This window comes from Aplidium turbinatum, chromosome 9 (assembly GCF_918807975.1).
Source record: "Aplidium turbinatum chromosome 9, kaAplTurb1.1, whole genome shotgun sequence".
NCBI classification, from domain to species: Eukaryota; Metazoa; Chordata; class Ascidiacea; order Aplousobranchia; family Polyclinidae; genus Aplidium; species Aplidium turbinatum.
The window spans coordinates 2,718,415-2,738,990 of NC_137480.1; the positions used below are offsets into that span (position 1 = coordinate 2,718,415).

Consider the following 20,576-nt stretch of genomic DNA (forward strand, 5'->3'; position numbering starts at 1 on the left):
TTTGTTGCTGTAATTGCTGGGAAATTTAAGGATGCCAATTTGGCTCCAGCTAGTAAAGCTTCTTGTTGAAGTAAAGACAGCATCATCTCGTATTTTAGTACCTGAAACATTCAGTAAATGTATTATCTATCGAAGAAGCTTAAACTAATTTCGGCATAAGCATAATTTTTTTGGTAATGACCGTACTTTATGAAGATAATGTGTTTTTTTGGAGGTAACATGCCAGAAAGCTTCAGTCTCTACAAATAATTGAACAACTAAGAATAAACAAATATACTTCTTTATGTGTGCCTTTGCAGCAAAATGTTAATATTTATGTGAAGTTGCTCTAACCTTTAAATGGATACTTCACAGACATCACTTTCCACAAATTCTCCACCATTTTGATAAATCGAGCAGTTTCAAGAAAAGATGGACCGTGTTACATTGAACAGAAAAATACATTGTTGTTTTTATTGTTTTAATGCATGCGTTCGGCTTTTTATTTGTTGTTAGTCCAGGTTTGCATCGGCGAAAGCTTTAGGCCTATCAATAAATTATTTAAGTTTCCTAGCATTACTTAGTTCACTTTTAGTTAAGTCAAATAATAACTACACTAAACATCAGTAAAAAACATACCGTACGGTAGCCTATATTCAAGCGGGTGGTAAAAATTTTGGTGTGCAGTGCCTGATTATGCAAGTACAGCAAAGAACCCACTTAGCAAACTCTTTTGTTTGAAAAGAACTTTACTAGGAATAGCACCTGAATGACCGGGCGCCACAGCCGCCACAGTGCTTCGCACCTAAATATCATGACGCCACTGTGTGCGAGCCTATTTGACCTGCGCCTAACTGTCTACCGGTGCATCTAAAAGATGTCAACCCACAAACAGCCTCCACCCTGAAAGCTCAATTAGATAGCGCCTGACTTCATAAGCAAAGAAACTTCAAGATCAAGTTTAACGCTGATTTGATTCTTGTGGTGTACGTTTGAGCAATGCATTCTAAGGACTGTTCTCCATTCAGCGGCAACTAGTGGGTGGCATAATTCACAGACAACACTTCAACAACAAGCGGAAACTTCTCTCTGTTAATCTCGGTGATCGGGCCTGCGTCAGTATTTCAAAGCCTCCACAAGTAGGTATGCGAAATTGCCGGGATTGATGATTTGATGAACCTCTCAAGCTTTCTCTGTTGTATGATAAAGATTCAATCAATCATTAACGAGCTGTGTAGGTAGATATAGCCACTTCTTTAATGCTTAGACTACAATTTTACATGTAGGGTATGACTGCATGTTTGCAAGTAGGCTACGTATTAAAACATAAATGCCGTATATTAGAGCTAGTTCTGAAAATGAAGTTATTTATCAGACCAAGATCATCATTGAGTTTTGAACTAATGATGGAGTGGTGTTGCTAATGTTTGGTCTTACTTCAGTAAATGCATTGATTTGTGGATTGTGTGAATACAGTTTTGAATTGGAAACATGTCTATGAAAACAGAAGATTACGAAGAATTTCAAAGACAATTGGAGCTGCAAAACTTAACTAAAGAGAAAGGTGAGCAATTGGCAATGGCTATCATAGATATTATTGAGTTGAAATTTCTTAAGTTCAACTAATTTTGTTATACTGCAATGCAAATAGAAATACCAAAATAAACCAACAAAAGGAAAGTGGAGCTGGTGTACAAGTCTTTGTCTGATCAAATATACAATGACCTCATCGATTGAAATCGATCCAAAATATAATATTGACTGAAATAGCTGTTTTGTGTCTTGACTACATGATACCCTAATCACAGCCCTCTCTTAACCCTGAAGGTTATAGTTAGAAAATAGTGAAGCAAACGGAAAGCAGTAAAGGCCTAAACAGCTTTTGCTTGGTTGAATGCTGTTCAAACTTTTCACTATGTTTCAGCTGATTCCAATCTTTGACGTATAAACACGTCGTAGCATTTATATAATAATCAAGGCAGGGACTTGTACACCAGCTCCAGAAAGGGGTCTGCTACTATTCGGTGAGTCCGATTCGGTGAGTTCCTAACCCCTAACCCTAAAACGGCAATGATAATTAGGCTATGGTACCCAATAATTTAAAAAAAAAATTGAAAAAATCCCCCGTTAAGGGATCAGACTCACCGAATCGGACTCACCGAAATGGGCCATTCCGCCAGAAAGCTACTTAGCAAAACCGAAATTATTTCAAATGCTGCTGAGGTCAGAATAAATCTGTTATCAACCCCTTGCTGAAAGATAATAATTTCATATTATTATTATCAATGCATAATTTCTGCAAAACAACTGTCAATATGTATTATTATGTAGCCTACATGCAGTCTGCACATGTAGCCTACATGCTACATGTAGTATTCCAACATGCACAAGTGGGGTCTGGCTCCCTCATCGGCCTGCGAATGCGGCGCGGAGGAACAAACTGCTGACCATGTCGTTCTCGAATGTCCCATCTACAAGGCACCAAGTGGAACGCATGGTATAGCAACGCTGGACGAAGCTACACTCACCTGGCTCTCCACCACCTGCCCTGAAATTTGATCTAGTCTCAAACGAAAGAAGAAGAAGATTATGTAGCCTACTGTCTGCAGTAAATAATTATATACACTATACATACAGTCTGGGTTTTTTTTTTTCGCTGAGACTTTTCGGTCATTTGTCCGAAATGACTTGAAAAAATTTGGTCATTTTTTTATTTATTTTGGTCATTTTTTTTGATGAAAATATTTTCTTTCAAGTAGCTGCTACAAACCAAAATTTGCACTTCCTGACCAGCTACAACATTAAGTTTCGCTGAGTTGTTTTTTTCGGACATTTTGACCGAATTTACTATATATTTTTTTGGACATTTTGACCGAATTGACTATATTTTTTTCAGACATTTTGCTAAAAAATCGGTCAATAACTGATAAATGACCAAAAAAAACCCCAGCATATATACAGTTTAAGCACAACCCTTCATGCAGTGATACCAAGTGGATGGAAAAATTATAACTTACTATAACAACTTACTAAGAACAACTGACATATGCTTATTATCAGGATCGAAAGAATAAAGGACGAAAATCATAGAGCGAATGTTAACTGTGTAAACTGATGGTTCTTAACCAGGGAGCACGCCTCCCTAGTAGGGTGTAACACTTTACACACTTTTTTTACAAATTGCTACTGGCTAGTTATTGTGGTTTGCAAAATTACCTAACTTGATCAAGGGGGAAAAAATTAAAAAAAAAAAAAATCATTTAAGCAGGCCACGCTCCCCATTTTTGTGGCGAAACCCCAACAACCCCACTATTTGCTATATTTCATCCCACGATGGAGGTAGAGAGCTAATTTTGCCACCAAAAGATGCAGAATACAAAAGTTTATATCCAACTTATGAATGTACCATAGCCCTAAACCCTTTAGTTTTTTCTATAATTGAGAAAAACTGTTTTTGACAGTAAAATTTGCATCTTTCGTAACCAAATGCTTGTATTTCAGGTCATGGCTTAGATGAATGTCATTCAGCCATTACAGATAGCCTTTATTCAAACTCACAACTGTGTAACTAGTACAGTCATTGAACAGAAGACAGTATTGTTGTTCTCAAACTTTTTCACAGAATTGAATCAGTATAATTTTACAAGTTTCCTTCACCAATATACAGCACTGTGCACTGGTATACAAAATTTTATGATGTTTATCTCAAAATTGATTACAAAGATGTAAGAAGTCGAATAATGAATTTTCCCCAGGTCACCAAAATAATGCTTTTTAAGCTGGTTAAGTAATTACCTCAGGTTTTAAAACTGCTGGTGTTAAATATCACATCAAAATATACTCAGCAATATGTCTGTGATAGAAACTCTTTCAGCATTACTTAAATGTATATACTAGACTAGCCGAATCGGACTAGCCGAAACAGGCCATTTCGCCCCTGCACAGTGCACAGACCATTGGAGAACAAAGGTTATTTGCTCTTGTCCAATGTCTTCAAGAGTTCATCCAAAAGAGCTAAGACTTCTTTTAGATCAGCGCTCAGAACGTAACATGGTGATTGGTGGTGTTGATGTGGCTGTCTGAAGCAAATACATTTGAAGCAAATACAAAACAGAACTCTCAGAACTTGCCATAAACACGCTAGTGATGATTTTGATCTTACTGGTAACAGTGATGAATTAGAGACATCTTTTGAAGAGGAAATGCCAAAGTCATCATCCAGTGAATTTGAGTGTATGAGTGGCAGTGAAGAGGAAATTGCTTCAACATCATCACACCTTGTGAGTTCTAATGTTTGTAAATTAACAGACAAAAGACTTGCATCCCAGTGCCGTACAAGGTTCATCAGTTGTCTTAAAAATGAGAAGCTTCATGAAAGCATGTAATGCTTCTGAGCCAGCGAAGAAATGCTTCATTGACCACAGTGAGAAATGGCTGAACCCAAAGACAGCTGTGTTGGGTGCACTGCATGCCAACATTGATGTATCTAGGATTTCAACAGCAAATAAAGCAGACACCAAAGCTCTGTTGTGGTCAAACCGTCCGCTGGCGGCATTTATGGATGCAACTTCTGCATTTTCACTATATCTGACACCAGGGAGTAAGGATGATTAGGAAGTGTTTCGAAACAACAATACTTCTTGTGATCGATTGATAGGCCACATGAAGGAAACAATTAATAGCAAAAAATTCGTGACACAAGTGATGTTGACATAAAGACAAAGAGTTACATTAACAATGCATACTATTCGCAATGAGAAATTAACAGGACAATGTACTTTGTCCAGCACAGTGGTTCTCAACCTTTTTGTCTTGGTGGGACCCCTTTTGGTGCCTTCGAAGCAGTCGCAGACCCCTAACAATTTCTATTTGAAATTTTGGTATATCGCGTCTCCTTATGGAATCATATGTTATATAAGTTTCGAAGGAACACACTGAGAAGAATTTGCTGAATTCGCAACGCACTTGACGATTGATGAAATTATGTTATGACTTATGAGCTATAATTTGTTGGCACACAGGATCAAACATCAGTAATCTATATGCTGAGGATGTTTTTCTATAAATTTTATTAAAAGTTAATAGAATACTTGTGACCGTTACAAAGAATTTCTCTCTTTTTTCATTTGTAATCAATATTAATTCGTTATAATCACAGTCATTGCAAAATATGTGAGTTGCATTTCCAAGTTAATCATTGATCAACAATCTGCTGTCTCAAAAGAATTAACTTGAACATAGCCAACATTGCTTTATTAAAAGGTTTAAGTCATTTATATGATATTTTTTAGTTAAAAAATCAAACCTTTGTGCAATGTTCTTTGCAATTTTAAACGACGCACCAGTGGGTTGCAACTTACAGTTTGAGAATCACTGTAAGCTAATATGATACATAAACAAAGCACAAACAATTTTTAAATTTCGTAATTTATCAATCATGCTGAAAACTCGAAAACTTTCGCGGACCCCCGGTTGAGAACCACTGGTCTAGCATGTATTGTATAGTTTTGTGTTGATTGTTTCCTGCCTCATTATTGAATAAAACATCACTGTTCTTATACAGCTTACAAGTTTGATTTATAAAGGTTATGTTTTTAATGACTGAATGACAATCGTGCAAGCCAAGATCTGAAATACAAGCATTTTGCTTCAAAAATGACAGATTTTACTCTCAAAACAGTTTTTCTCAATTATAGAAAGAAGTAAAGGTTTTAGGGCTGTAGCATGTTCATAAGTCGGATAGAAACTTTGGTATTCTGCATCTTTTGGTGGCAAAAGCAGCTCTCTATCTCCACCAGAATACGAGATATAGCAAATTGTGGAGTAATGGGGATTTCGCAACAAAAACGGGGAGCGTGGCCTGCTTAAACAATATTTTTTTTCCATTGTTCAAGTTAGGTCATTTCGCAAACCACAATAACTAGCCAACAAGTAAGTTGGTCGGAGCGTTACACCCTACTCCCTAGGGGGGTGTCAGCTAATCACCTAGCAGAATACATTCCTTGTGTAGCACATTCCTTGAAACTTGTAGGAAAATGTGCTGCTGTGTGTTGCCAATTGACAATGTGTTTTTTTCATGTTTGTGCAGGGTCTCTATCTTTCTATATATCATAATTATGTCCTTTTCAACTTCACTATTATTGGTGCATGGTTGAGCGGAAAAGCCTGACGCTTGTATGAACACGATTGAGGCGCACCCATCCCTGTCTTTGTAGGGTCAGGCCGATGAGGCATGTCGGCGTCGGAGATGAACGAATAGAGTCTGGTGGTACTTGATTTCCATTCAGAATTCCATTTATGGTCCGCCCAAGTAGTCGCAGAGATGTTTTGTTCATAAGCTTCGTTGATCAGAAGTTGAGTGACTGGCACAAATGGGTGGGTGTATTGTTTTCGGTCAACGGGGGTGCTTGTTTAAAGCTAACTTATGCTTTACTTATTAGAATCTAAAACGAAAAAAGATGAAGATGGTACAGAATATGAGTGGGATGAAGAAAAAAAGGCATGGTTTCCTAAAGTAAGTTTGTGGTTGCAATAGAACAAAATTTAACTGTCCAGTAGCATTTTTTTGGTAATGAGATAAACATATATATATAGTTATATACCTCTTAATCCATTGCATATTTTTGTGTTTTTGTGTTGTTCAGTTAAAGCAATTGTGGTAGGATGCAGAATGTTTGAAGTTGTTAGTGAAGCAGAGTGATGATGATGCTATAGTTGCAGAAATAAATCAATGTTCAAAATCACTGAATTTGTGGTTGCGATAAAACATAATTTAACTGCACATAGCTTTTTTTTTTTGGTAATGAGATAAACATATACTCTTAATCCATTGCATATTATTGTGTTGTTCATTTCAAGCAATTGTGATAGGTTACAGAATGTTTGAGGTTGTTAGTGAAGCAGAGTGATGATGATTGATGAGGTTATAGTTGCTGATATAAATCAATGTTCAAAATCACTGAATTTGTGTTGCGATGCCATTGTGGTGGTCCACGCTTGGAGGCATCTTCAAAGTGCAGTATTTTATATTGCAAGTACCGTAGTATGATGAAGTTAGGTAAAGATGAGTCCCATACTTGATTCCAAGTGTAGGAGATGAGAAGTCTCCATGGCCTTTCCTTCAGCACTTATGCCAGAGGTGAGCAGTGTTTTCAATTTCACCAGCTTAGCCTGGAGTCGAACCAGGTTTGCAATATTGGAGAGCGAATGCCTTATCCCCTGCACTATCCCAACCCATCATCTCATTGATGACATTAAGTCTAAACAAAAAAGCTAAAACTACAGATACAAAATTAGGAATTTTGAAAGTCAGAATTACAAAATGCTATACCGGTATACCATATCAGAATGTGGTGAACTAAGTTGTACAATATGTATTTTTTTGTTTTAGTATATTATTAACCACTTGCATTTGCATATGATTGTCTTGTTATACTCATGGAAAACATGTGTATAATCACGTCACCCATCCGAAGTGGTTAAAGCAGAAAGCAGTGACACCACTTTGTTTCGTGGTTAATTAGTTAATTTCAATTATGCATAAACTTTCACAAGTAATCTTATCCTTCACACGTTTTTCAATTTTTTTTTATTTCAGTTGTCACCAGACCTTGTCCTCAAGTATCAATCTGGCTACTCTGATGGAAGTGACACGTCGAAGGATTCCACTTACTTTGATCCTGTGAGTAAGATGAAGTTTGTTTGGGATGTTGCTGAGCATCGCTGGAAACCTGAGACCACACAAAGCACTCAGCCTAACTACCCAGATAACTACAAGTATGCCGATCCAAAAACGGGAGTGGTATATGTGTGGGATGCGAAAGAGAAAAAGTGGAATTCGTCGGGCAGCCATGATAAGGAAGACAGTTGCACTGATACCAAACCTTCCAATATAACACAAGAAGGTGAGTCTATGAATTGAAGTTTTGCTGTTTGCTAGTTTATGCTGCATTTTACACTTTCTTTACACGCATAGAATCAGGCAATTAATGTTATAAACTTTACTTTTAATCTCAATTCTCATGCAGCGTTTGTCATTACGAGCGTAGTTGCTCTGTATTTGTGACAATTGTTGAAATACGTGATTTTAGAAAAATGCTTGTGTTGCTGTGCGTTAAATTAGACATTTTTCTATCATTTGCTTCAATAAATAAAAGTGTTGTGTGCCAGTGATCAATCACTTCACTGTCGCATTTTGCATTTACAGAATAGAATGTAAACAATAATTACTATTATATAATACTACAAAAAGTGCTCAATAGAATAGAAATTAGAATGTACCTATTCATTTCAATTTAATTAATGGGGGAAGGTCTATTCTTTTGAAATTTCAAATTCCGCATTGCTCAGCAATCATTCAATAAAACATAGATAGTGCAAGCACCCTCTTGTAATTATGATTGATACCCTGATTATTGATATGAATGTCTATTTGTATATTATTGATTGGATTGTGGTAAATTGATACCTTGTGAGAGGAGAGAGACATGTAACACTGAGGCTCACTGAGCTTCAACAGCCGAAGAACAAGTAGAGACTTGTATGAATGGAGTTCATTTTAATTTTGTTATTTCCTTACTCAGGTGTATACGTTGATCCTGACAGTGGGATCATCTACAAGTGGAACCAGACGAAACAAGTTTGGGAATCTGACGATGGTCATGTCTTGTACCCCTCCAATGATTGGAACTCAGTACAAAAGTATTTACTTATGAGAATAAATGACCTGTACCAGCCTGGTCTGCTGGTGTAATCTTTAATGATGTTACGAACAATAACCTTGGTTAGTCAGTGTAGCAGAATAGTCACAGTTACAACAATTAACGATGACAAGTCAGGTTCCTTGTGGGATGAATGGCTCACTTCATGATGCGACTCCCGGTTAGTTTTGACTGAGCGCTCAGTTCTCACGTAACAGTCTGGAATAATAACAACGCAACGCTTTCTGGTGTGGTTTTGTTGATAGAAGCAACGTTATACAGTATAATGCTAATGGAATAGAGAAGGGTTTTCATCACCAGATATAGTTCCACAATGCATTGTCATGATCTATAAACAACACTTTTTTAGTAAGAAAGCCTCTCTTTTACATGATATAGCATAGCCAGATTTGTATGAGCTCTGCTTAGGCTTTTGGCAGCTGCTTGCAGAGTTATTGACGCAACGCCTTTCGAAACGAAGGAAATTGGTCAAGTGCTAACGAAGTATGCCTCTTACAAGGACTGCCCATAATCCTGTTGCTCCAGCCTGGGTGGCTAATGCAGCGACAGAGGGTCATTGGGTTCTGGGTTAAAAATGATACAAGAACAAAACATGCATCTATGTGAACTTCCCCATGAAAAATGTAAACCTTGCGGAAGGGAAGGTCATTAATTTGGCCATGTAGTCATTGGTTGTAGCTGAATCGTCTTACAGCACATTGCTTGTCTGCAGCTATACCGATGAAAAAACTGGAAAGTCATACACATGGGATGTGAAGGCTCAGTCATGGAAGGAGATTGCGGTTTCGGGTAAAGGGAAGAAGGGAAAAGCTGCCGGAGTGAAGAGAAGTGCTACTAAGCCAGGTTAGTATTCCTGCTGTGGCTTTCATGGAGTAGTATTCGACTTGGTGTATTTCCCAGCAGGAGAGTTTAGTGTTTTAAACATCGATCCCCGACAACTGTTGGTAATTGTGCTGAAGTGAAAGATGTTGTTAATTCACATAAGAAATAATAACGTAATGTATACAACGTAATGTATGCTACATCTTGACTTCTATTGCGTTTTTTTCTCCTAATAGTTTATTGACCTTGATTTCATTTAAATCTTAGTGGACTGCTTTCATTCAACAGCACTGAAGGTGTAAACACCTAGTTTTGCTGAATATGAGTTTATATCTATATTTCGTTTGGGCTCATTATTTAATTTGATTTAAATTGTGCGTTATGAATTGAAACGTGCGTTGATGAAGAAACTTAACACAATCGAGAGACTGAAATCGAAAATTGCATAACTTTGGTTTGCTCGGTCAATCACTTTTGATGATTGGTTTACGATAATCCTCAGTTTCACTGCTTGTTGCTCCTAATGTTTGCTTCTCTTTCAGAATGGTTCAAGATAGATAGCGAGAAGAACACCAGTGTGTACGTGTCTGGTGAGTGAACGGGATTTTTTTCTAAGCAGATAGTGTCAGTGTTGTCAAGTTGTCTAACTAGAACTCTGTCTAGATTATTACTTAATGAGAATTGTTTCTCAAAGCAACCAGAAATAAAATGCAGTGTGGTTTTTATAATGATTTCAGTATTGCCTGGCAGGGAGTCGAACCAGCGTCTGCTGAGTCATCGCCACTGACGTAAATACTCAAAATAGTCGATGTTAAAAAATTACAAAAACCAAGTTGGACTGGTCCTCGTCAATTGGGATAGCGCGTTCATCTCCCTCTGTTGCTAAGGTCTGCCGCTGGATATAACGAAAACTGAATTCTTGGACATCATGTCGAAATGTGGTATCGTTGCGCCGAAGCCCCTCACGAACGAACCCAAGTTGAAGCTGTACCTTGACGACATCGGGAACCCTAAGGGGGATGGCCTGTGTTCCTATCTCAAGGTTAGTATCCTGGTTTATAAATGTGAATGAAGAAGCTCATCCTAACTATGTCTGTCCTGCTCATCCTTTTGTAGTGTTCTTCTGTCAAGACAGGCACTACGGGGTTGGTGACTTTTTAACTTTACTAAACTGATGCCCTGCCGACGGTTTCTTTCAGTAACGAAGTATTTGGATTCCGCAGAAGGAATCGGTCGCCCTCGCCAAGCAGTTACTGGACGGTATGGTTCTCCGGGACTCAACACTCAAAGTGCAGGAGGCACAATTCCAGCTCAAGGGAAGCTATGACGCGTCGAAAAAACCAAAGATGCTGAGCAAGAAGGAAAAGAAGAAGTTACAAAAAGACCAGGAAAAGTATGGAGTTGATAATAATCCCATTCAGTAGCAACCTTCCTCAGTTCAGTTTAGCTTTTAAATTTGACATCACTGCAATTTATGGGTCTGCTACTATTCGGCGAGTCCGATTCGGAGAGTTCCCTATTTGGAGACAGCCTTTTTCGGAGAGTTTCCTATTCGGAGATTTTTTGAAATTTTTTTTGAAAATTATCGGTTACCGTAGCCTAATTATCACTGCCGTTCACGTCAAGAACAACGCCAGTATTTCTTAAGCCTGTCTGCACTATATTTATCTAATTGAAACATGTAGCCATCATGTAGAAAAACCTCACCTTTGCGTTGCGTACTAATCGATTCCTCTGCCATGATCAAGTAACATCAACTGAGGGTCTAACGAAGGAACTAACCAATGGAATTCCAGGTCATGTAACGCCGAAACCCAGGTTTACTCTAAACTGCCACTTAGGTTTTAACTTCATTTTTTATGGCAAACGCTATTTGGCAACTGTCTTTTTTAGTTGACACGTTTTCGCTGAGACTTTATCTCATAAACCCCTATTGTTAATCATGAAAACTGTTGTTTTGATGTAAAACACATATTTTGAACGAACCCAGACAACAAAATTCGTCATTTTTACATTGATTCGAACGTCTGCAGACGTTGAATCAATGTAAAAATGACGGATTTTGCCGTCTGGGAAGGCACTCAAAGGTAAACACTGGATAAAATGCAAGAATGCAAAAGAAACGATATTGTGGAATAAAATACAAAATTCTCTAAATAAACAGAAGAATCGGACATACATCTCTCTGTTATCATTTTTAATGTAAAAATTCCTTTTGTGGCCCCTTTGTCTGGAACAAATAAAAACTGTGCTGTTGAAATTTCCGATTGTAGTTTTGGTCTCAATCTCATCATCATGATTCGGAGTAAGATGTTTGTTAGGTGATTTACAAGGCTAATTGTTCTGTAGAGTGAGCATTCTGTTGCTCCGGCTTTCTTTATTAAAGTTATGAATATGGAACGTACCATATCACTATGGAACGTACCATGTTTCCGGTGTCATAAATATGATTTAAGATCTCAGTGGTTAGGTCTAAACCCCACTCATCTAAAGCTTCGAGAATTTCAACTATAAAAGAAACAATATTGTAGAATAAAATACAAAATTCTCTACTGTAAATAAACAGAAGGCGTCGTTGGATTTAGAATTTTGTAATAGTTGAGGTTCTAATATATTCTAAGTTTGCATGCAGAAGGCGACGCAGGATACATGTCAATTTTATCTGAGCAAACATTAATAATTCAAAAATAAATTTAATTCGCTTTTTAGTCTTAAGATCTCAATGGTTATTGGTTAGGTCTAAACCCCACTTATCTAGGGCTTCGATAATTTCAACTAAAAAAAAAGATATTGTGGAATATCCTAGTATGCGTATCCTAGTCAGCTAAAGTTCTCTTTTCTACACGATTTCAACGTTTAGCGACGTTAAAACGGTGTAGAAACGGCAATTTCTGCTGGTCGGGATAACTAGGCTACGGTATTTCAACGTTTAGCGACGTTAAAACGATAGGCCACACATTTGGTTATCTGTTACTACAATGTAAAAATGAACTGTTAGGTTAACTGGGTTCTTGGAACAAATTTTTACTGGTCGGGATAACTAGGCTACGGTACCCGATAATTTCCTTTCAATCCAAGCTGTAGGCCACACATTTGTTGATCCAACCTACCGGTAATCATTTTAACTATTCAAAAGTACTAACTTATAGCCTAGACCAGTGGTTGTCAAACTTTTTCAAAAAATTTGTTGAACGGTCCCTTTGCGATTTTTGCAACGACTCACGGTCCTCCAAAACTTAAGGCAAATTAGCGTAAAAATGGTAAATAGTAGTTTATTTGTTACATGCAATTAAAAATGCACACATCAATAAAATGGGTGCACCTGCTCGGGTGTTATCATTTCTATGTTAGGTTCTGTTTGGTTCATTATGATCTTGATGTGTTATCAAATGTCTTTTTAGCTTGCTGGTTCTAGAGCAGAACTTGCTAAAACTTTACAGCACAGCACGCACTTCGGCTTTTTTTCTCCTCCAGAATGCATCACAGTGAAACCAAATTGAACATAGGAATCAATGAATCTTAATTTTTTTCAAGGCTGAGCCATTTTCACTTTTTGTACCGTACTCAAATTTAAGTTAAAAATTCAATTAGTAAAGTTAAAAAGTTCTTAATTTTAGGCTAATTTGACTCTCAAGGCTAAAAAAGCTAAAAGTTCGGAAAAGCATTCAATTCAAAGCTTAAATCAGTAAAAATAACCAGCCTTAATCAACTTCGCCTGCCTCCTTTTTAGTCAAATATATTTCGTAATTCTGTTCTTGATCTGGTAAACACGAGTGTTGTAGGAGTACGTCACCACTATGCACTCCTTGATGTCACAAAGGCGATAGAAACGAAACAAAGGCTATCACAATGAAACGAAAGGCCAGGCTTAACAAACTGTGTTGAGGGATGACAAACCAGCTTACTAAAATATATCTGTTAAGTTTGGCTTGGAAAATAAGTTGCCTGAAAATTTGTACTTTCCACAAATTTTTTTCTTCGGGATTGTGTTATTTTTTTTGGGAAGGTGCTTCGCGGTCCCAGAAAATTGTCTCGCGGACCCCAAAAGGACCGCGGACCCCAGTTTGAGAACCACTGGCCTAGACATAAACATGATTTTTTTTTTGTAACATCTTTTTTTATTTTCCCTTTATATCTTAAATTTTTCTGAAGGTGTTGCGACCGTGCCAAATTTCTTTCAACTCAATAACTTACTTCGGTCACAAGCACGTTTTAACACTAGAACGGCCGAAAAAAAAGTATACCTCCAACGGCCGCTGGTGTCGAAATCGATACTTTTCACAAAAACTTTATTTTTCCGCAAAATTAGCAGTAAGATTACGTTTTAATTTACAGTGATAAAACTATCTGAAGCACTTATTACTTTTGTCACCTATTTGCGCTGTTCATTTGTTGGTTTTAGACAAAAATTATGATGTAGGCTACCAGGTTTTGATCAGTTCGAAGCTTGACTGTATCTTTATCTTGACTCTGTACCATGATCTAAAAATTCAACAGAGCGAAGACATAATTATCATAAAAATAGTACAAAGTTTTCTTATTTAGGAGAAGAAAAAAAATCAAACAAGCCAACAAACACTTTACGCAGTGCAGCCTTTGCACTCTGTAACTTTCCAGTCACCATTATCACACTTCCCACTTTTCGACAGTGGCCGCAAATGGTAACTGTATTGTTTTGCAATAATATCCAGCACATTTTTCCGCGTTTTCTAGATAGTCGTCCCTGCTCTTCTTCTCTCTGCAGTGTCGCCTTGCGTTTCAGCACATGAGCAGTTCTCAAGAGCTCTCAAGGAGCTGGAGGATAAAGTCACGTCGGCTGATGTTGCTGCTAGAACGTTTTCTAAAAATAATCCAAGAGTTCTAAGCTGCAATATCTAGCATATTTGTCCAAACTGCAAGAGGCCATTTTTTACTTGCTGCACGTGTGGTGTACTTTCTTGCCATTTGATCAAACACATCAACTGCTACTTTGTTTTGGCTATAAAGATGGATCACAGAGGGTTTCTTTTTCTCTGTTGCATCAATACTGGAGCTGTCATGCATAGTGAAAAGGACATTTGCATTTTTTTGCACAGATAGTTTACAAACATGCAGCTGTTCGTTGAATTGTAGAAGAATTTACTGGAAAATCTTTCTCCTCCACCCTTGGTCATCTCCTTTGTCAGTCCTTTACTGTTAGCTCGAACAGTTCCAACAATGGTTATATTTCTTTCCTGTAGTAAACCAGCAAGATTCACCCTAGTAAAGAAGTTAACTGTTGTGACGTTGTACCCGCTTTGTCTGTGTAAATTGGTGGTGATCTTAATCACTACATCCTCGGGGAGAAGCCTTCCATTTCGTTGCTTTCTTTCAATATTTCCGAGGTACGACAAGTACGGTACTGTATTGCATACGTATTTTGAATGAACCTCGGCTAATACCCAGAATTTCATGCCAAACTTGTCTGGTTTGTTTGGCATGAACACGATAAAAGGACATCTGTCTTCCATTGGAAATAGCTGTTCATCGATTGGTAGGCTCCAATCCGGAGTGTAATTGTTGATGCAATTAGCAACAAGTCCTTCCAGTGGCTCTCGAATATGAATAAACTTATCTGTTGCAAATCGCTGATAGATTTGTGAAAGTTTTTTCTAATAAACTCAGTAGGATGACCTAAAATCAAGCCGAGCGATAGCACACATCAAGCCGAGTGTTGAAAAATTACCATGAGAAACGCTATAAGTAACTGTGAAAACTATTGAATTAGTTTTTTCACACAGAAAATCTTTTATACTTTACAAATCTTATTAAATTTGTATGAGGTGTCGATTTCGACACCTCGGCCGTTGGAGGTATATCCGCACATTGTAGATAGCATAAAAAGATTTTTTAGAGAAATAATACTGAACTATAAAATTTAAGCATAATTGGGAAGCTACTGAAACTTTGAAAACGTTGCGATAACAATTAAGGCCCAAAATAGTGAACTAAATTTCTAAGGGTTGAATGTAGAAACTAAACTTAACTAAAGAACTGCTTAACGCTAAGAAGAACTTAGCTAAGCATTGTTTAAGTCCCGGTCGATTTCCTGTTGCAGAAAGTATTCTTAATCTCTTCTTAGTTAAGTTTTCAGTCAATGACTTAAGTCTACGTACGTGACGCATTGCGTAAGAATTTCTTACGTCGTCGCTGCTACATCACCGACACTAGACTTGCAAAGCAGCACCTGCGCATACGAAACTTCTAATTCTGGTCATTTTTATGCTGTAATAACCCTTTCTAATAACAAGAATTAAAAATAATGTATAAAGCGATCCAGTTTTGACATAGTACTGCAAATTACATACTGGTCACTAGGAGCGACAGCCGTTTGCAGTGGTGGATATAAGAATGGGCAAATTGGGGAGTTGCTCAGGGCCCCCCCCCCCACTTTAATTTACGCGCTTTCGAGGCCCCCCAATTTGATTAGCGCGCTAAAATTTACTGCGGTGAAGTATTTTCCTCTTGTATTTACATAACTAAAGTCTACAATACTTGTGCATTTTTGCAAATTGTAGTTACCCCCTGCAGTGAATTTACATGCCTCATTATTAAATGTGGTCAACTTTGCTGAACCATCATTGTAACCTCTAAAGGTAACGATGATAATAAACCACTTCAATTTCCTGATACCAGTTTTTTATTACCATGAAATTGAGTTTTTTCAAGCATGCATAGTCGCATAAACTCTTGCCAAAGGGTCTATTAACTGAAAGTATTGGTTTATTGGAAGTATTGGTTTATTAACTGCAAGCGAACCGCACGTCCTTGTAATCTTGTTGCTGGGAAAGATAAAGGAGCAGCATCATCTACTTCTGGTCCTTGATTGTGGTCATCTTGTTCAACAACATCTTCTGGAAGTGGTTGTCCACGTTTAACTGCATAATTGTGCAGACAGAATACTGCTATTATTATTACCAAGGAGTTGCCAAAATGTGTCCGCAGTGGAACGCGAAGACACCTGAAGCGTTGCTTCAGGACACCAAATGACTGTTCGATGACAGGTTTGGTGGCCGTGCTTAACTATATTTATCGATGCAAATACCGCAATATTAGATCTTTTTATGCACGTCTTAAACCATTAAGGTTTTGCCACCTTTTCCTTTTGTTGGTTTTGTTACTGTATTTCTTTTTCTCAATATCATTTCTTTTGCGTTCTGACAAAGAAAAATAAATTGAATTGAATTGATTCGAACACGTGTGTTAATGTGACTCCTGTTGTATCTTCGTTCCCTATCGTTAGCTGGGTTCAGCACTGGCGTCATTATGTAATGCTTACATGCATACCCACTGTTTCCTAACAAGAGACCGTTTATATCATTGGTTTCGAGTCTGTCCCGTATGACCAGAAATAATTACAACTTAAGACTGGTCAGTAGCAGTCTTAACTTTTGAACATTTTGATAAGAACTTAAGTATTGCTTAGTCAAAAGTTTAGTTTCTGCATACAGTTTTAAGACATGATTAGTACTTAAGTAGTTCTTATGGCTAAGGACAGCTTAAGTTTAGTTTCTACATTCAACCCTAAAAGTGTCGATTTCGACACCTCGGCCGTTCTAGTGTTAACGTTTGCGTTTTGTCGCTTCTACCTTTTTCTCGACCTTTGCTATGTTGACGTGTATTGTTTTTGATATGATAGTCACAATTAACAACAACTAAACTGAACTGACGAATTTAAGCACGTTTTAACGTTCGCGTTTTGTTGCTTCTACCTTTGCTATGTTGACGTGTATTGTTTTTGATATGATGGTCACAAATAAAAACAACTCAACTGAACTGACATGACGAATTTTCATTTAATTGTTCAAACATTTTATTTCTATTTTTTTCTGCACGATTTCAACGTTTAGCGACGTTCAAACGATGTAAAAATGGCAATGATAATTAGGCTACGGTACCCAATAATTTAAAAAAAAAGTTTCAAAAAATCTTCGAATAGGGAACTCTCCGAAAAAGGCTGTCTCCAAATAGGGAACTCTCGGACTCGCCGAAACGGGCCATTCCAGCAATTTATTGTCCGTCCAGACAAATATCATTGTTGCTTTTCAGGATGCTCGACTGGAAGTTGGCCAGGGCTGAGGAGACAATCTCGAAGACAGACCGCGTTCTCGTCCTGAAGAACATGTTTAGTGTTGAGGAGTTTGAGGTGAAGCATTCGTCGATCTTGGCTCATTGATATGCATCATATCTTGCGTGACGTCATAATAGCATTGCAGGAGGATCCAGTTGCAATCACCGACATTCGCGATGATCTTCGAAAGGAGTGTGAGAAGTTTGGAGATGTCAAGAAGGTGATCGTGTTCGACGTAAGTCTTGAGTATGTTTAAAGGCTCAACACTTAACATTCATGGCTGCAGTGACGCGTGATATGCTTCCCACATTCGTCTTTCGCCACACTTTCGTTCTGTGCGTTGCTTGAGCATCATGGCCAATGCAAACCACCGTCACCTTGCTTTTGGTGCGTTGATAGATCTCCTTTGCGATCAGCAAGTTTCGTTTGCCGGCTGCTGTAGGTCAAACGTTAAGTCTACATAACATAAGTGTTCAATTCAACTTCCACCAGCGCCATCCGGATGGAGTGTGCTCGGTCGCCTTTAAGGAGGTGGAAGCTGCCGCTCTCTGCCAGAAAGCTCTCCATGGGAGGTGGTTTTCCATGAAGAAGATCCACGCCGAAGTATGGGATGGTGTCACAGATTACCAGGTGAGTTGGGGCGCAGCCCCTGTGCAGGGGTTGAGGGGCCAAGAAATGGGGATTCTGCTTTTTATAGTTGAACGAATCTGCAGCATCAATTGAGTTGTAAGCCTACTTTTAATAAAACCCAACGTTTGAAAGAAATTCTGCCCACAGCATTTTGCTCACTTGAACCTCCTCAGGTCGTTGTTGCGACTTGCACTCTTGATGTATGCATGTGGTCACGGTTCGCTGGTCAGGCTCCTCAGCTTTGTGTAATAATTAAACTCTGGTGAAAATATTTAAATTTTGATCATTCACTTAAACAACATGTTTCTATTCACTATCTTGATGGTGCTTTTGTATTTCGCTATTTCTATTTAGTATAGCAAACCAACTAGGTACTCTGTTGGGAATTCACTAGGAATCTGTTGGAAATCAAGATATTTGCATTTGTAGCAAATCAACTCGACTTATGTCATTTCACAGATTGAGGAAACTGACAAAGAAAGAGAAGTTCGATTGAAGAACTGGGAGAAGTTCTTGACCGGAGATAAAAATGAGGAGGAGGTGAAAACTAAGGATGTGGACAACAGAGAGGAGGTTGAAAGCGCGCCGAACAATAACGATTGTGCGGAAACAAAGGATATTAATAAAGCAGCAGACAGCAAAGATTGAACGTGAAATAAACTTTTGTGTTTTTGTTGGACATCCTGGTCAGGGCAGCCCCGTTTCCCGTCGCGCGTTAAAAGATATTTCTCGAAACTGCCAAACAACTCATTCGCGGATCCCGGTTACTCAGGCCGCTCAAACATCGGTAGCGTGACGTGATTAAACTTCTCCTTTGTACACAAATATCTAATTACTGTACTGTTGAAAGCTGTGATCTCTTGGTTTCATCAATAATCACTTTAATTAGTAAAACAAACCACTACGAATCGTAAGATTTTAAATTGCTTTACTGTCATTTTGTCCTTTAAATGTGGCAGCATTTTGAAGATTGCCATTCGGGAAGGTACCATAATTTCTTGTGTACACTAAAAGTTCAATATAATTTTGTCAATTGGAAGAACCTTCCGATTAACCTTTACGATTCTAGAAAGGAGATCTTCACCAAAAGCATGCGGCGTTGTTCGAAGTTTTCAGGATATTTCGACTTGCTTCAACATCTATATTGCGATAAGAGGCTTCTGCCAATCTTTGACCGTTCAAAGCTGTGTCTATTTTCTGGCGTCCAAATACTTTCAATAAAATATAAGCTTTAATGTACTTAATGGAGGTCTGCTTGCGAACTGTCCTGACAAATGATCTGAATTAGAATTGTAATGAAGTTCTTTTGTTGTTCTAGTAGACAAAAGGATCATAATATTCAAACAAAGACCGACCCAAGAATAAGGCTGCTTTGTATTGCAAGCTGTATGCCACGAAACCTCATTAAATGTTGAAATTTACGAGTTATTTCTTTCTTTTAGATGTAGGCTACTGGTAATTATTGAAATTGGCATGTCTGATTTCCAAAAAGAACATTCCTTGTTTGAAGAAATGTAGTTTCAGCATGCAAACAGCACCAAGTCTAATTATAGCTCTCCCGTGATTTTGGTAGACCATTTTGTCGAAAATGACTTTCTTGCATTTTTCTGCGTTTAAAGACTTCATGCATCTCCTGACAAAAATTTGTGCCCTAATGTAGTATGGTTTTCGAGATAGTTGGTGGGTAAAACCTAACACATCTGTGCAAGAATAATTTTCTGAAACCTAACATATTCATTAGGGTGATTCATTTTTTCACCATTTTTGAAATTCAAAATGCCTGGGGTCCCATCTGGTGGTATTTGGGGAAAAAAGTTTACACCCCAATTTTTTTTCAATTATGACGTCATATTGAGGTCAAAATCTCGAAATTTGGCCGTATCTCCGGAACCGCTCATCATAGATCGACAAAAGTAGTATCAAAATGCGCAGAAGGGTCGGTTTCCTATACCTGATGTAGAGAATATTAAGGTCTATCTGCTTCAGAAAAAAAGTTATTTCAAAAAATCTGATTTTCGGTCTATTTTCTACTGATGAACAGAGATCAGGTGATCAAAATAAGAAGTTTTTCTGTATTTTTTTCATCTTGGAAGCTGCTATTGCGTAATAATAATCGTTGTTCGTTTTGCAAGAGATTAAATGGTAATTTGAAGGTATTACTATTATAATAATAATGTAACCGTTGAGGAAGAGGTATGCTGCTCACCTGCTTTAGATTAAGGGTTGAATGTAGAAACTAAACTTAAGCTGTCCTTAGCCATAAGAACTACTTAAGTACTAATCATGTCTTAAAACTGTATGCAGAAACTAAACTTTTGACTAAGCAATACTTAAGT

General features: G+C 37.8%; 1 protein-coding gene across 1 annotated transcript; it reads left to right on the top strand.

The window, feature by feature from the left end:
• The first annotated feature begins 1,270 nt into the window (after nucleotides 1–1,270).
• LOC145777064 (uncharacterized) lies at nucleotides 1,271–19,810 on the top strand. The gene is made up of 12 exons (XM_082588348.1): nucleotides 1,271–1,543; nucleotides 6,420–6,493; nucleotides 7,577–7,883; nucleotides 8,562–8,679; nucleotides 9,412–9,542; nucleotides 10,064–10,111; nucleotides 10,409–10,563; nucleotides 10,745–10,914; nucleotides 17,589–17,685; nucleotides 17,756–17,845; nucleotides 18,103–18,240; nucleotides 18,700–19,810. The coding sequence occupies exons 1-12, from the start codon at nucleotides 1,471–1,473 to the stop codon at nucleotides 18,886–18,888; spliced, it is 1,590 nt and encodes a 529-aa protein (XP_082444474.1). The 5' UTR covers nucleotides 1,271–1,470; the 3' UTR covers nucleotides 18,889–19,810.
• The last annotated feature ends 766 nt before the right edge of the window (nucleotides 19,811–20,576 follow it).